Here is an 18,023-nt window from a genome sequence, read left to right as displayed (position 1 = left end):
AACAAAAAGACAGACTGCTAGCTAGACTAATAAAGAAGAAGAAAGAGAAGAATCAAATAGATACATAAAAAAATGATAAAGGGGATATCACCACTGACCCCTCAGAAATACAAACTACCATCAGAGAATACTATAAACACCTCTATGCAAATAAACTAGAAAATCTAGAAAAAATATATAAATTCCTGGATGCATATACCCAACCAAGACTAAACAGGAAAGAAGCTGAATCCCTGAATAGACCAATAACAAGCTCTGAAATGGAGGCAGTAATTAATAGCCTACCAACCAAAAAAAAAAAAGCCCAGGACTAGATGGATTCACAGCTGAATTTTACCAGAAATACAAAGAGGAGCTGGTACTATTTCTTCTGAAACTATTCCAAACAATTGAAAAGAAGGGACTCCGCCCTAACTTATTTTATGAAGCCAGTATCATCCTGATACCAAAACTGGGAAGAGACACAACAAGAAAGAAAACTTCAGGCTAATCTCCCTGATGAACATTGATGCAAAAATCCTCAATAAAATACTGGCAAGCTGCATCCAGCAGCACATCAAAGAACTTGCCCACCACGATCAAGTCAGCTACATCCCTGGGATGCAAGGCTGGTTCAACATACACAAATCAATAAATGTAACCCATCACATAAACAGAACCAAAGACAAAAACCACATGATTACCTCAATAGATGCAGGAAAGGTCTTTGATAAAATTCAACATCCCTTCATGTTAAAAACTCTCAATAAACTAGGCATTGATGGAATGTATCTCAAAATAATAAGAGCTATTTATGACAAACCCACAGCCAATGTCATAATGAATGTGCAAAAGCTGGAAGCATTCCCTCTGAAAACCGGCACAAGACAAGAATGCACACCCTCACCACTCCTATTCAACACTGTATTGGAGGTTCTGGCCAGGGCAATCAGGAAAGAGAAAGAAAGGGTATTCAACAGGAAGAGAGGAAGTCGAGTTGTCTCTGTTTGCAAATGACATCATTTTATATTTAGAAAACCGCATCACCTCAACCCAAAAACTTCTTGAACTGATAAGCAATTTCAGTAAAGTCTCAGGATACAAAAATCAGTGTGTAAAAATCGAAAGCATTTCTTTACACTGATTTGGCTACCAGAGAGCCAAATCATGAATGACCTCCCATTCACAATTGCTACAAAGAGAATAAAATACTTAGGAATACAGCTAACAAGAGATACGAAGGACCTCTCCAAGGAGAACTACAAACCACTACTCAAGAAAATAAGAGAGGACACAAACAAATGGAAAAACATTCCATCCTCATGGATAGGAAGAATCAGTATCATGAAAATAGCCATACTGCCCAAAGTAACTTATAGATTCAATGCTATTCCCATCAAACTACCATTGGTATTCTTCACAGAATTAGGAAAAAGCACTTTAAATTTCATATGGAACTAAAAATTAGCCTGTAAACCCAAGACAATTCTAAGCAAAAAGAACAAAGCTGGAGGCATCAGACTACCTGACTTCAAACTTTACTACAAGGCTATGGTAACCAAGACAGCATGGTACTGGTACCAAAACAGACATATAGATCAATGGAGCAGAACAGAGACCTCAGAAGTAACATCACACATCTATAACCATCTGATATTTGACAAACTTAACAAAAACAAGCAATGTGGAAAGGATCTCATTCAGTAAATGGTGCTGGGAAAACTGGCTAGCCATATGCAGAAAACTGAAACTGGACCCCTTCCTTACACCTTATACAAAAATTAACTCAAGATAGATTAAATATAAAACCTAAAACCATAAAAACTCTAGAAGAAAACCTAGGCAATACCATTCAGGACATAGGCATGGGCAAAGACTTCATGACAAAAATGCCAAAAGCAACTGCAACAAAAGCCAAAATCGACAAACAGAACCTGATTAAACTAAAGAGCTTCTGCATAGCAAACAAAACTATCTTCAGAGTGAACAAGCAATCTACAGAATGGGAGAACATTTCTGCAATCTACCAATCTGACAAAGTCTAGTATCTAGAATCTACAGATATGTTAATATCTTAAACATATTTACAAGAAAAAAAGAACCCCACCAAAAAGCGGGTGAAGGATGTGAATGAACACTTCTCAAAAGAAGACATTTATGTGGTCAACAGACACATGAAAAAAAGCTCAACATCTCTGATCATCAGAGAAATGCAATGAGATACCATCTCAGGCCAGTCAGAATGGCGATTATTAAAAGATCAAGAAAAAGATGCTGGTGAAGCTGTGGAGAAATAGGAATGCTTTTACATTGTTGGTGGGAGTATAAATTAGTTCAAACATTGTGGAAGACAGTATGGCAATTCCTCAAGGATCTAGAACCAGAAATACCATTTGACCCAGCAATCCCATTCCTGGGTATATACCCAAAGAAATATAAATCATTCTACTATAAAGACACATGCACATGTGTGTTTCTTGCAGCACTATTTATAATAGCAAAGACATGGAACCAACTCAAATGCCCATCAATGATAAACTGGATAAAGAAAATGTGATATATATACAGCATGGGCTACTACGCAGCCATAGAAAGGAATGAGATCATGTCCTTTGCAGGGACATGGATGAAGCTGGAAGCCATTATTCTCAGCAAACTAACACAGGAACAGAAAACCAACCACCACATGTTCTCACTCGTAAGTGGGAGTTAAACACTGAGAACACATGGACACAGAGAGGGGGAACAACACACACCAAGGCCTGTTGGGGGGTGGGAGGTGAGGGGAGGAACTTAGAGGATGGATCAATAGGTGCAGCAAACCACCATGGCACACGTATACCTATGTAACAAACCTGTACATTCTGCACATATATCTGGGTTCTTTTCTTTTTTTTAGAAGAAACAAAGAAAAAAGTAAGTTGTATATATTATGTATAATTTCTGTGTGTGTATATGTGTATATACATATAAATCATTGTATTCAATAAATATCCATATACACGTGTATTATATATGTTTGTAAATACAAAGAAAAAAGTCTGGAAAGATAGACTGTTTATTGTAGTCACCTACTGGCATGGATATGGGAGATCAGAAATTCACAGAATGAGGAGCTTCTATATACATTTTACTTACATTTTGAGTTTCTAATTTTACCCATACATTTTCAAACTCTAATAACTAAAAAATAATACATTTTTAAAGAAATTTGATAGCTAAAAATTAGATAATTCTTAATAAAGGCAGTAGAAGTTCTGAAAATAATTAGAGTTAAAAGATGACAAATTATTCCAGAACTCTTCGCCTCTGCAGGTCACATTCGCTATGTCCTTCTCTTCCTCCTTTTTAAAAAGTGAGCAATGGAAACAAACACTTTTGAATAACTGTTTATGGAATAAAATTTTGCACCTCCTCCCTTTATACTCATACCTCCTAGGCTTCCCAAATCTACACTACCCCTAAATAAAAGGTTCACCAACTCTAGAGATCATATGTACAACAGCAAACAGCAAAGAGAGGAAGGAAGGGAGAAAGGGAGGAAGGGAAGGAGGACCAAAATAAATCAAACCGGTAACAACAACAAACCCAAACTGACCACTAGAGGGAGAACATCACACAGAAAACCACTTTGAGCTGCCACTCCATGGAAAACCATAGCCACAGACAGAGGTACAAGGGTTGGCGCCACAAAAAATTGCTCAAGGCTAGAAGCCCACAAGCAGTCATTCACATGATTCAGTCTTCGGCTTGCCTAATACGTCTTGAAGCAAAGTGTTTTATTAATAAATGCAAACTTACGAATGTGAATATGTTTCCCCTATTAGTGAGGTCCCCCCACCCTCCCTGCTCTGAACTAAATTTTTACAAATGTTCTGGAACAGAAGCAAATGTTGAGTTGGAAGCTGCCCTGAAACAGAGTCTTAAGAAACAATACCCAGTTCTGAGCTCAGCCAGAGCGTTAGGAGAAGCAAGTAAGAAACTTCAGCTTCATTTTACAAAGACAGGGCATTTAATCTTATCAAGGAAGTCCTCTCATACACTTTTTCAGGCTGCTATTTGAGGATGATGCAGCATACTTTTCCCTTCATGCTTCACACACTGATCTCAGTCGCCCTTATCAGCCACATTCTTTTTATGTATTTGTGCCTGGAACGAATGAGCTGATAATGTACCTTTTGATCTTCATTTTTTCCAGTGGATCAATGTGTTCCATACACCTAAGCCTTCTCCCACCCCGCCCCTAAAAAAAAGTCCATTTCCTTAGGGTAACGTAATCATTTTTAAAAAGAAGCAACAAATTGCGGGGGGTTATGCAAACATGTCTTTCAAAAACGTGTAGCCTTAGCCTGGGCCATTTCATCCCCATAGTGAGAATAATTACTGCAATGTGACTAAGCATCGACCATCAAAGTTTGGAGTGGATTTAAAGTAGGTCAAAGGTTTACATTCAGTTCCCTCTGTACTGACTGCTTTAACCCTCCTGCCTTGATTCTACCTTTTCTAGAAGTACTTGCAGTTAATTTTCAAAATCTGAAGAAGAAATCGATTTTGTAATTCATCCAAAGTCACAAATCTAGTAAGTGGTAGGAGAAGAATTTAAACCCAGACACGTCTGGCTCCAGAGCCCACATGTTCTTAACCACTAATCCATTCCACCTCCTCCCTCTTTGCCTTTTTTTCTCCAGAAAGCTATCCCTTGCCCCAGTAATCGCCTGTCTTCAGTTCACTGCTCCCCACCCCAAACTCACAATAAAACTACAGACTCAATACAGTGGAGAGAACAGAAGTCACAAAAATGGTGTGAGTCCTGGTTCTGCCTCACTCAGCCGTGTCAGCTGGGGCATCTTGAGTCCTAGTTTTCTAAGTGCACATTGGGAATGTTAACCAAAAATAACCAGTTCCCCTCAAGACTGCTCTGCAAATTAAATTAAGTCATGTACACAAAGCCTGCAGCACAGTGCCTGGTACCTAAGAGGTGTCTGTTGGCTAGAAGGCAAACCAGCCAAGACAAGAAAAGACATAGAACAACCACAATTTACAGCACAATGAACACAGTCTACCAGGAGAAAGTGATCTGTTTCAGAAAGTAACACTTTCACCTTCCTCACTGGCTTTATAACACAGCCACCATCCAGGGAAAGATGGCTGGGGACATCACAGGGTCCCACACCACATCGCCTCGAGTGGAGGCTGCAATAGTCAGGGAATCTTCCATGACTTGCACCGAACACTTGCAAAGCCCTTTTTGGGAGCTGTTTTATACAAACTGATTCCAACTACAGGATTGTTGAGGGCAGTGCATGCATAGAATTATGTCCCAAAGTATCTAGGTCCATTATTGCTGTCTGTAAAAAAAAAAAAAAAAAGTGTGACAATCCATGACAGGGCCATCTGTCTGTGAAGGGGCCAGGGAAGGAAATTCACCTCTGCATTTAATAGGTCTCCCAAAACAAACAGGAAGGAAGTGCTTAACTTGCTCTTGTGGTCATTTAAACTCAACTCTTTTTGACCGTCCTCAGAAAAGATGGAGAAAGGCTGTCATTTTCTCCCAAGACAGATTCAGTCACTCTCAGACCTTGCTCTTGTTCTAGATGAACAGCTTTCAAACTTTTTGGTTTCAGAATCCCTTTACACTCCTAGAAATAATTGAGGACCCCAAAGAATTTCCGTAATGTGGATTGTATCTACAGACATTGAACATATCAAAAGATTGAACCAAGTGTGGTGGCTCACACCTGTAATCCCTGCGCTTTGAGAAGTCGAGGCAGGAGGATGGCCTGAGGTCAGGAGTTTAAGACCAGCTTGGGTAACACAGTGAGACTCTCGTCTCTACATTTTAAGAAAAAATTAAGTCTGGGAAATGTTTTAACATAAAAATATACAAGCTCATGTTCTGTGAGCCTTCAGGCTACATAACATGTAGTTTCTAGAAAACTCCACTGTATACTCTTGAGAGAATTTAAAAAACAAACAACATCTTAATATTATTATGAAAATCAGTTTGACTCACAGGCCTCCTGAAAGGGGGCTGGAGGTCTCTGGGGTATCCTTGGAGAACTGCTGAGCCAGATAAAACCTGCACCAGGTTGTAGTGAGTCCTGTCTGCCACATCGTAAACTCTTCTTGGATATCATATTGATTTTCATTGATTTTTATTTTTATGATTTTTAGAGACAGGTATGGCTCTGCCACCCAGGCTGGAGTGCAGCAGTGTGATCATAGCTCACTGCAGCCTCAAACTCCTGAGCTCAAGCAATCCTCCCACCTCAGCCTTACTCCCGAGTTGCTAGGACTATAGGAGTATGCTAGCATGCCCAGCTAATTTTTCTATGTTTGTAGAGATGGAATCTCACTATGTTGCCTTGGCTGATCATGAACTCCCGGCCTCAAATCATCCTCCTGCCTTGGCCTCCCAAAGTGCTAGGATTACTGGTGTGAGCCACCATGCCCAGCCCCCATCTTGATTTTTAAATTTGGTCATTTATGTAGTTTAGATCCTGGACCAATAATTTCAAACAAGGATTAAATGAGAAGGAAGAATTTAATCAATTAGGCAGAACAACCTAAACAACTATTTGCTAAAACAGAAATGCAAATTAGCACTGAAGACATCACAGAAAACCTTGAACAGGCTGGTCAACGTAGACTAGAACACTAGATCAACAGACTGTCCTTGCTTTTCTCTTTTCCGTCTTTTTAATTATTATCATGGCCATGAATGACTTTTCCATTAGTATTAAACCTGCTAGAGGTTCGTTGTGAGGTGGATTCAAGAGGGAAAGTCCCAGAATTTCACAATATATGTAGCAACAACCAGATCTCACTTTCCCCTTCCGTGAGAACTTTGTGGGACAGACAGACCATTCAGGATCGGGTATTTCCCAATTCAAGTACTAACAGAGGTTTGGGGATTAATCATGCCAGCTTTTTTCTTTTTGAATGTTTGATATGGGGGTCAGGGTTAAGCTTTCTACGCAGTCTCTGTGTTCTTTCTTACTCTTAGCCCATTTTGTCCTCTGCTCTGAGGCTGTCACTCCATGGCTGCCCAGGGCCATCCGGTAGTACCTTCCTGCTCCTTTGCTTCTAATAATCATATTCATAATAGGAACAAGTAACTAGGGAGCACTTATCCAAGTACTTTAAGCACTTTATTTTTGCATTGTCTCATATCTCCCCACAACCCCACAAGGTAGGTATTATTATTCCCACTTACCTTAGAAGTCATTGCTTCCCTCAAGACAGCACAGTTACATATGCGGTGGTGCAGAAATAGGAGCCCAGACAATCTTATCCCAAGACCCTCTACCCACGATGCTAAACTGCCTTTTAAAGAGAGTGAGGCTGGACACAATGGCTCTCACCTGTAATCCCAGCGCTCTGGGAGGCTGAGGCGAGTGGATTGCTTGAGCCTTTGAGTTCAAGACAAGCCTGGGCAACATGGCAAAACCCCATCTCTACAAAAAATACAAAAAAACTAGTGGGCATGGTGGCATGTGCCTATAGTCCCAGATACTGGGAGTCTGAGGTGGGAGGCTCACCTGAGCCCAGGAGGTAGAGGCTGCAGGGAGCCATAACTGCACCACTGCCCTCCATCTGAGATTCTGTCTCAAAAAAATAAAAATAAAAGACAGTGATTGAAGAGATTGAAGGGGCATCCTTCTTATGTTATTTAAAAGTAAATAAATCTTATTTGGCAAAGGTGTGGAGCAGAGAAAAATCGTGGACTTTGAAAAAGCAACCAAGGGCCCTTCCCCACAGTACCAAAGTGAATGTAAATGAAGCTTTTATCAGTGCCACCTGACAAGGAAAGCCTTCTCTTTTCCCCTGATAGTCTGCTAGTGGTTTCCTTTTTCCCCTAAGCGTTGATTCAGAGCTTCTAGCATTACCCTGTTGAGGTCCAAGCTGACGTGCTGGAAAAGAGTGGCTCTGATCACTCTTCCATTCCCCTCGGCAAAGAAAACAAGGTGTTTGTCAAATATGGCCCAGACCCAAGGGCGGGAAAGCAATCCTATCCGACCTTCAATTACTCTGAACCGGATCGCCTTCTTCCCTGACAACTGTGACTAATTCCAAAGGCCCAACCGGCCTTCTCATAATCATGGCTTTGGGGTCAATTACTTTGAGGGCAGATTAGAATCAGATCTGAAGCTGAAAAATTCCACCCTCTTGGTACTAATCCCTTGAACTTTCCAATCCTAAATAGGGCAAGTTTCAGGAAAGAGCATTTCTCTTTTTTTTACAGCCTACCTGAATATTGTCTGTAATAATTTTGCTTAATCAAAAAATTAATTAAACTCTTGCTCTAATGGTCTAAACACAAGAGTCAGAGGAAGGAAGTTCTGGCCATGTGCCAAAGCTCCATCTGAGGCTCTCGGAGTTAATAATTTCCATGGAGTTTTAAGCATTTCAAGCAACAAAGGCTAGCTTTCATTAACAGCACAGCTGATTCTGGCAAACCTATAAAACTGAGGCCTGCTCTAGGGTAGTTTGTATCCAGAGAATTAAGTTTTAAGAAATAAAATTAAATCAACAGTCAAAAAATTAAAATTTTGCTATTCTCTGATATTAATATGCAAACTTAGCCATAAGTGCTCAAGTTAATGAAAATGGGCTCTGCTGAGATTACTCATGGCTGTTAAATGCTTTTAGGTGGGGATGGGGTGGGGATAGAGGAGAGGCAGCTCATAAGGTATTTCTAGGCAAGATGAGGTCCCTGCGCAACCCACGGCCCTTTCTTACATTTATACATTTCTTACTTGATCAGTCATTCTTCAGATATAAATACATACGATTTTTTCTTTTTTTTTGGCTCTGTGAAATGAATCAACTCTTCATAATCTAGGCTGCAAATGCAAATTGGCACCCTACAGATGAAATCTGGCTGCAGAAGCAATTTATTAGGTCTTCACAGTGTTTGCTTTTTAAAAATCTTAGTTGGTTGCCAACATTAAAAACTCAGAAGACTTCACACAAAAATGCAAACATCTAGCTAATCCTGGAAACTGGATAACTGAGCAACTCCCGGCTGACATTTCTGTAGGGCAGTCACGGACGAGCACCAGAGCAGTAGCAGCGTGCACAGAACAGGCCTCACTCACGCCCTGGCATGCTTCACCTGTTTATCCATCTTGCCTGGCCTTGCACTTCCTTTGTTCCTCCATAGCCAGCCAGCAGGTTAACTCCCTTATGAGAAATACTGCTAATGTCATGTTAATATTTGTTGGAAGGAAGGAGGGAGACAGATATGCCAAATATATAAAAAAGAAAAAATAAGCCCCACACTAATCCCTTGCATAAAATTCCTGAAGTTTCAGAACAGAAAGCACCATGTTTACGGTGGTTTTTTTTTTTCAAGATATTCCTTAAGTCAACTATGGATTTTACTACATGCAAAAATTTTATTTGCAGCTTGAATACTGAGGATAAAAATGTAATCTATTACAAAAAGGTGATTAGCAAGAGAATTAGAATTCTGGATTCTCATGGATGAAATTTCAGTCATTATTTTTTGTCAACAGAATTCTCAGTAAAGACAGTCCCTGAAAAAAACAGAATTAACCAATATACTACTTCGAAGTTACCACCTCCACCACACCCCTGCCCCAACCAACTCTTTTTTTTTTTTTTTTTTAATGGAGTTTCACTCTTGTTGCCAAGGCTGGAGTGCAATGGTGCGATCTCAGCTCACTGCAACCTCCGCCTCCTGAGTTCCATTGATTCTCCTGCCTCAGGCTCCCAAGTAGCTGGGATTATAGGTGCCCACCACCACATCCAGCTCATTTTTGTATTTTTAGTGGAGAGGGGATTTCACCATGTTGGCCAAGTTGGTCATGAACTCCTGAGCTCAGGTGATCCACCCGCCTCGGCCTCCCAAAGTGCTGGGATTACAGGCATGAGCCACCATGCCTGGCCCCAACCAACTATTACTAAAATAAATGGTAGCTTCCATTTCTTTTTTTCCTCAACGGTCATATGGACAATTGAGATGCTTTGTTCAAAAAACGGTGGAAGGTGGGGGTGAAAAGAAAATGTCCATATTGACACGGATCTGTACTCCATTTTAAGCTGTAGGATGTAGTTTGAGGCATCTATGCAGCCCATTTTCCATGAAGAAAAGGTCCCTCTTGATTACCACCCCTATTTCCCCTAGGCCCTGCCTTCTTCTAATCATGTTTACAGCTTTAAGAAAAAAGATACATGTTGCTTCTCACTGAACTGTAATGTACAGTCCAAAAAAAGATTGTCTAGGATTCAGGACTAAAGCAGACTTGAGAACAAATCTCAAATTCCTTCCATGCTTCAATAGGGCAAGAAATGAGAATTAGAAACCAACTCTAGATATAAGAGCTCCTAAAACAGCAGCAACAAAACACAGTTTTTTAATACTGGAACTGGCACATCGACCAAATGGTCTGCTCTGCTCCAAGTGTTTATTTAAAGCAGAAATAGCTCACAAGTGATTAATAAACAGAGAATGGAGGACCGTAGAATGTGGAAGTTGTGTTAGATCACATGCAGTTTAAAACGTATTTAGAAACAAGTAGGCACAAGCTTTCTCATAATTTAAGTGAAACCCTTAGCAATATCTCAAGACCTGCAGGAAAAAAAAAAATTAATTCTATGAAAGTGCCTTCTTTTCGTGCATGTAGTGGTTTATTTAGTGGCTTCAAGAACTGCTACACTTTCCCCTATATTAAGCTCTCTGAAAAACTGAGAGTGCAGATAAAGATGCTGCAAAGACATTGCCCTTCTTAAAGTTGACTGACGAAGAAATCTACATCCCAGATCAGATTTTTTTACTCTTGATGGAAGTGGTCTCCATGAGAAGCTTATGTCCTGAAGGTCTTACATCTTGGAAAAGAAAGACGTTGCCTCAAGGCTTAATGCTGCTAAGGATCAACTGTCTGTAATGTTGGCTGCAAATGCCGGTAGAGATTTGATTAACTGGTTTTGTTAGGATAGTTATGATTTTGTTAGTGTTGTGGCACAATGTGCAAAGTTTCTTGTTTTGAGTAATCTGCCTCTACCCCCATTTTCCCCTTATGCCTCTATTTTTTGGGTGCAGTTTTACAGACAGTGAGGCTTTTCAGGACTACATCTATGGCATTCAACCTGAACCTTTCATACTCCCATTTTGTTGGTCTGCTCTTATGTCACCATGCAACATTATAAAGTGTAGTGGCTATAGCTTTCCATAGATTGGGGTATTCTTTAGTTGGTAACCCAGGCATGTAGTTCTTAAATAAATGGCTTGTTAGGATGTCATTTTATTTATTTTTAGAGACAGGGTTTTGTTCTGTTGTCCAGGCTGGAGTGCAGTGGCAAAATCACAGTTCACTGCAGCCTTGAGCTCCTGGGCACCAGCGAACCTTCCCCCTCAGCCTCTCAAGTAGCTGGGACTATAGGCACACACTGCCATACCCACCTGATTTTTGTTTTTCATTTTTTATAAAGATGGGGTCTCGCTATGTTGCTGTATTAGTGCATTCTCACACTGCTATGAATACCCAAGAGGTTCTCTATTAAAAAAGAGGTTTAATTGACACACAGTTTCACATGGCTGGGGAGGCCTCAGGAAACTTACAATCATGGTGGAAGGCACCTCTTCACAGGGTGGCAGGAGAGAGAGTCCTGAGCAAACGGAAAAGCCTCTTATATAACTATTAGAGCTCATGAGAACTTACTCGCTATCACTAGAATAGCACGAGGGTTACGGCCCCCACGATTCAATTACTCCCAGCAGGGCTCTCACACAACACGTAAGGATTGTGGGATGAGACTGTATAGGGGAATTCAAGAGGAAATTTGGGTGGGGACGCAGCCAAACCAAATCAGTTGCCCAGGCTGGCCTCAAGTTCCTGGCCTCAAATGATCCTCTTGCCTCAACTTCCCAAAGTGCTGGGATTAAATGTATCAGCCACATCCCCAATTTAGGAATTAATTTTACATGCCTTCCAGTATTATGCTGCTGCTAAAAATGCAATTCTAAAAAGTATACCCAAAACACCCAAAAATATTTATGCAATATAACATTAATTAACGAGAGAAGAATTCAAAATATATACACTATAAATATAACAATGTAAAAAATATATGCAGGTGGGAGGTAACAAGTTAAAACAAACTGTACTAGAGTAGGGTGACTTTAAAAATAAAATCTCTTATTTCCTACATTAGCTATTTGCTACAAATGTTTGTTCTTTTTTTTTTTTTTTTGGCCTGGGATTAATCATCAATAGGTGGAAGTTTGTAGAAAAATATTTAATATCCACAAAATGAATAAAAAATGTGGCTAAACACTGTAGCTTCATGACTTTTTCTTTTCTTTTCTTTTCTTTTTTTTTGAGATGAAGTCTTGTTCTGTTATCCAGGCTGGAATGCAATGGCACAATCTGGGCTCACTGCAGTATTTGCCTCCCAAGTTCAGGCGATTCTCCTGGCTCAATCCTAAGTAGCTGGGACTACAGGCACGTGTCACCACTCCTGGCTCCATTTTTCTGTATTTTCAGTCAAGACAGGGTTTTGGCATGTTGGCCAGGCTAATCTCGAACTCCTGACCTCAACTAACCCGCCTGCCTTGGCCTCCCAAAATGCTGGGATTACAGGCATGAGCCACTGAGCCTGGCCTACATAATTGCTTTTCAAGTCAAATGTTTTAACATGTTAAGAGGCTATGCACAAAAGTAGCAATCAAGTGTTGGTTAAATACTTTTGAGTATTATTTGACTTAAATATTTCTTTCAAATGGCACCAAGAAATGGCTTAAGCATTCTCAGGACTGAGAAATCAGGATGGGATGTTGATACCAGGGACCTTAGGTTGAAACCCATTGTTCTAAAACAAGGTGCTTTCCTGGCATGTGAGGCAACGCTGGGTTTTTACATCATCATCAACTGAGGCAGTGCATTTGACTTGGCATTATCTACTGTGGCAAGAAGCAGCAAGGTCATGATAGGCTTCCTGGTGGAATAACCTTGCTTTTTGGAATAAAAATTCCCACCAATTACCCACATATCAAAGTTATGCACTAGCTAATTAACATGAAAGTTTTCTAGCAAATAAAACACACGTATCACAAAATCATTTCTTTAAAAGAAAACGCAAAGAAGACAAAGAAAAGAAGCTGATGAGAGTGAAGCCTGATTTAGCAGGTAAGTTTATTCAACATAGTGCATGATTCAAAGCATCTGATAACCCATAGCCGACAAGGTTTCCTATTCCCTGTTACAAAATACCAGATACCCTGAATATAGCTAATTCAAGGTCCTCATTCATTTTCCCCTATACCTAGAATTAAGCAGGTTTCCCCATTTAGCACACATTTCACATTCACTGAAGGCTTTGGGGAGAGGGGGAAACAGAGCTTATGACCGCCCTCTGAACCAAAGGCACTTAATATTAAAAGACAAAGCACAGTAGAGTCACCCCACAGACATTCCTGTATGTTCAATGGCTGAACTTCAGCATACCATCACTGGCCCATGTGGGATTCATCATAACAATGTAAAAGACACTGATTTCCTTGGAAAAGCAAAGTGCAGTATGAATATAAAGGAGTCACCAACTCCCCTTTTCTCAAAATAATACATAAGAGAATTCTTACTTTACATGATTAGTATCACCCAAGGTTCACACATGGAAAAAAATAGCTAAAAAATAATCTATCATAAATTCTCACTATGAAGTCACAATAGAATCTGATATCCCCTTTAGAATTGGTGAGTTAGAGAGAACCCCAGAGGTCAAGCTGTCCATCCCCCCAGGCACCTGAGGCCCAGGAAGGTTGAGTGTCGAAGTTGGGGTCTAACCCCTGTGGCAGAGCCTGGGTAGGATGCCAGCCTTCTGCTCCACTCCCCTTCCTCTTTAAAGGCTCTCAAAAGTAAAATAAGGCAATGATCTCCAAAGACGCACCACACAATAAAGCACATGCACTGACCCAGGTCAGCGATTTGGTCTCACAAGACGGTTCCTTTGGCCATTGGGCAGGTATGTAACCCACCTCAGGGTGGGAATTCTTTGCGTGAGATTGTTCAAAGTTCTGAGGGAAGCCCAGTATAGGCCAGTCATGACTCCTTCTTGGATTGGGGAAGGCTCTTCTTGGTCGTCAGTCCACGGTGGGCAGGCGGTCGGCTGCACAGCGGAATCCCAGATTCGAAGCGGAGCTATCAGGTGTGTTCTGGCTCCGAGCAGCACAGCGATACCTGTAACAGTAGGACTGTGCAGAGAGAGAAAGCAAGGTAAGTGCTCTTGGGACTCTCGGCCGAGGGTTCTAAACTGTCAGATGCATATTGCACAAAAGCATCAGCTGTAGACAGTGCTTACCCACACCCCTTCCTGTATGGATACTTAACATGTATGCTTTAAGAAGGGCAGCACATTCAAGAATTAACCACGTATGTCCAATGTCCTTTACCTTAGAAACATAACATAGATATGGTACAAAGATGTTCAACATTAATTATAACAGCAAAAAAGAAAATGTAACAACCAATGGTTGCCTAAGTTTAGGCACATCCATATAATAGAAAAGTAAGCAGCCATTCAGTCATGATTTTACATAATATTTAATGACACAGGAAGTTTTCATGATAAAATATAAAATGAGGCCAGGTGCAGTGGCTCACACCTGTAATCCCAAAACTTTGGGAAGGTGAGGTGGAAGGACTGCTTGAGGCCAGGAGTTCGAGGCCAGCCTGGGCAACACAGCAAGACCCCATCTCTACAAAAAATTAGCTGAGCATGGTGGTGTGCACCTATAATCCCAGTTACTTGAGAGGTTACAGTGGGAAGATCTCTTGAGCCCAGGTGTTTGAGGCTGCAGTGCACCATCACTGAGCCACTGTGCTAATGCCTGGGTGACAGAGCAAGACCTTGTCTCCAACAAAAAACAGTTAAATGAAAAAGTCAGAATATATGCTGCATATGTGGTATGACTCTGTAGATAACTACATATGCCAAGAAAAAAAGACTGAAAGAGTCAGAATGCACCACAACGTGCACAGCAGTTATCCCTCAAGCAACCTGGGTTTCATATTTCCTATAGGAAAGCGACGCAGTATTCCTATACGATAAGTATATTGAGTTTTGAAATTAAACCACGTAATAAGTGATAGATGGCAGCTGAAAAAATATTAAGAACACTAAGATATCGTTTAATAACTAAATAACATTTAGGATATCATTTACTATCTAAATCATATTTATGATATCATTTAATACTAAAAGATTGGCAAAAAATTTTAAAAGCCTAGAAACATCAAATGTAGGAAAGGCTGTGGGAAAACACTGCTTTTTAAAAACACATTGCTGTGAGAGTTTAAATCGTAGTAACTAATAAGGCTATACAATGTTGTGTGCGGTTTACATCTGCGTTGTTAAATAAGAGCCAGGCACAAGTACACACAGGTACACCAGCAGAGACCTTGAGCGCCTAGTACATACCAGACATGGGGCCAGGTATCTTCATCTGTTATGTCACTTGATTGTAACAGCCCAGAGAAAATGACTTACCCAAGATTGCACAGTTATTAAAGGAAGTAGAATTCCAATTCAGATCTAACTGTGGTGTGCTTGTTTCCTCGCAAGATTCTACACTTCCAGAGGGAAAGGATACCACCTCTCATGTCTTCTTTCTCACTGCCCAATACACAACCCCTGCATGCACTCATACACTTGCACACACATAACACCTGAATGCATATATCCCTGCCTACCTAGCAGGTATTCTGTGATTAACCACAAATTACTTCAAAAGCCTCCACGTGCCAAAAATAACCACGCATGAAACTCTTGTGCCCTAGGATTATTCTCCGACCCAAAATAATGGAGAATAAAAATAAACCAGACATCCTGTGTGCCATGAGCATAAACTCTGAGGTGGCCCAGTGTAGCTCAAGTCCCTGCAAGCTGGTTAAAGAAGTCTCACAAAGAAACATGTGGAATAACTTTGGAATCTATGCAGAAGTGCTAATTTGGAGTTGGGGGAAGATAAGTCAGCATGCAAAAGGTTTTTTCTTTTCTGTATTATTCTCTTTTCTCTCAGAAAAGTAAAATGCTTCTTATCTTTATGAAAAGTTTCTCTAAAGTTGACACAGAAATTCTCTGGAGCACTTCTACCATCAAAAAGAAAGACACGGTGCTTTGTTTTCTATAGATAGTGAAATGATAACAACGAATTTTCTCATTTTCCTTGTGGTCAGTGAAGACTACAACATTAGCAATTCTCAGGTAGATATAAGGAAGATGAATTTAAAATGTGCTAGAAATAATTGATACATTGATGGCATCTACCACTATGTGTGACCTGCATGCAATGGAAGCTCTCAAATGACTAGAGGTGGCCATGCAGGAAGACACGGCAAAAGCCTCATTCCACGTAGAGCCTACTCATTGCTCTGTGAAACAATGGTGCTTTTGTATTTCTAGAGTCAAGTTCCTGCGGTAATCCAGGACCCCACGCAACCAAGCATGTGTAGTGAATTCCACACTACAGCAAATATCAGGTTCAGGGGGAGCTAGACGATGACATGACATTCTTGTCCCATAGATGTACATGCATGACCAAAAACAATCACGTGTTTCCTGACTGCTCACTGAGTACGCCCACAGAAGCGACCTGAGTAGGACCATGGTCCTGTCTTGCTGGAGATCTCAGGCTGGTTGAAGAAACAGATGACACATCAAGCTGCTACATAGCATGGAGAGGTAACAATTCTGAAGTAATTAGCAATACAAGCGAAGGAGCTGTCCCTTGTAGAATGCCAATGTTTTAGGAAAGACTTTTTTAGAAGGCAGAAATTGATGTGGGTGGTATTTCCATGATCATGGCAGTGGTCCTTGCACCTCGGCATACATAAGAACGGCAATATACCTTGTTTAAATCCATGTTCCTAGGCCACACATCCAGAAACTATGATTCTGGAAGTCTAGTATGGACCCAAGAACATACTTCTAACAAGCTTCGAGGTGCTGCTGATGGTACAGGTCCATGGGCCACACTTTGAGTAACACTGATTACAGGATTCAGAAAGGAGAAAAGAAGGCACATGAAGTGGAGAAAACAATGGCTTCAGAGGCATGAAAATGGAAACATTCAGGCAAGTTGAGAGCATAGCAAGGCCACAGCCTGATCATGTCAGAGCATGGTTTAATTATTCATCGAATATATGAGAGTTTACAATATGGATGCTATTTTAGGTATGACAGATACAATCAGAACAAGACAAACAAGATACCTGTTATCAGGGAGCTAACTTCAACAGGGAATTGTCAGACAATAAATAAACCAATATACTCAAGATGGTTTCCAGGAATAGTCACCTTGGAAGGAAGGAAAAGAGGGAAAGAGGACTGAGAGTGACTAGGAGCCTACTTTAGATAGGGTGATGGTCTGGGAAGGCCTCTCTGAGAAGATCACATGTGAGCTGAGCTGCCCAAAGATCTGGAGCGTGAGAATTCCAGGCAAGAAGAATGACTGGCACAAGATGGTTAATAAGCAGGAAATGTGGGTGAGTAAATAGGATTGAGTCACATCACACACAGCCTTCTCAGCAGACAGGAGTGTGGACTTAATACACGTGAAAACTATTAGGTTATTGGTGCAAAAGCAATCACAGTTTTTGCCATGGAAAGTAATGGCAAAACTGCAATTACTTTTGCACCAACCTAGTAACAACTAATATTTTGCTAATTTACTCACCAAAAAGGACAAAAGCCATGACTCATTAGCTATTTAATCTCAGGCAGAGCCTTTTTGAATTTGTTCTCTCATCAATAAAATGGAGCTATCAATGGAATCATGTTAAAATACTTGATCAGCCAGGCACGGTGGCTCACACCTGTAATTCCAGCACTTTGGGAGGCCAAGGTAGGTGGATCACCTAACAGGAGTTCAAGACCAGCCTGGCCAACATGGCAAAACCCTGTCTCTACTAAAAATACAAAAATTAGCTAGCATGGTGGTGGGTACTTGTAATCCCAGCTACTCAGTAGGCTGAGGCACGAGGATTGCTTGAACCAGGAAGGCGGAGGTTACAGTGAGC

The 18,023-nt window shown here is 40.7% G+C and overlaps 1 protein-coding gene across 2 annotated transcripts in view; it reads right to left on the bottom strand.

The window, feature by feature from the left end:
- Positions 1-13,109: 13,109 nt before the first annotated feature.
- SUMF1 (sulfatase modifying factor 1) overlaps positions 13,110-18,023 on the bottom strand; it is a 104,144-nt gene continuing 99,230 nt past the window's right edge. Inside the window, exons 9-10 of one of the 2 annotated variants that reach the window (XM_017512645.1) lie at positions 16,576-16,669; positions 13,110-14,197 (exon numbers count right to left, since the gene is read on the bottom strand). In XM_017512645.1, coding sequence (XP_017368134.1) covers positions 14,148-14,197; positions 16,576-16,669 — 144 coding nt within the window. In that variant the 3' untranslated portion in view covers positions 13,110-14,147. The remainder of the gene's footprint in view (positions 14,198-16,575; positions 16,670-18,023) is intronic. The other variant, XM_017512647.1, reaches the window with a different exon arrangement.

Source organism: Cebus imitator, unplaced genomic scaffold, assembly GCF_001604975.1.
Source record: "Cebus imitator isolate Cc_AM_T3 unplaced genomic scaffold, Cebus_imitator-1.0 Scaffold474, whole genome shotgun sequence".
Classification (NCBI taxonomy): Eukaryota; Metazoa; Chordata; class Mammalia; order Primates; family Cebidae; genus Cebus; species Cebus imitator.
This window is presented reverse-complemented; position numbering and strand designations above follow the sequence as displayed.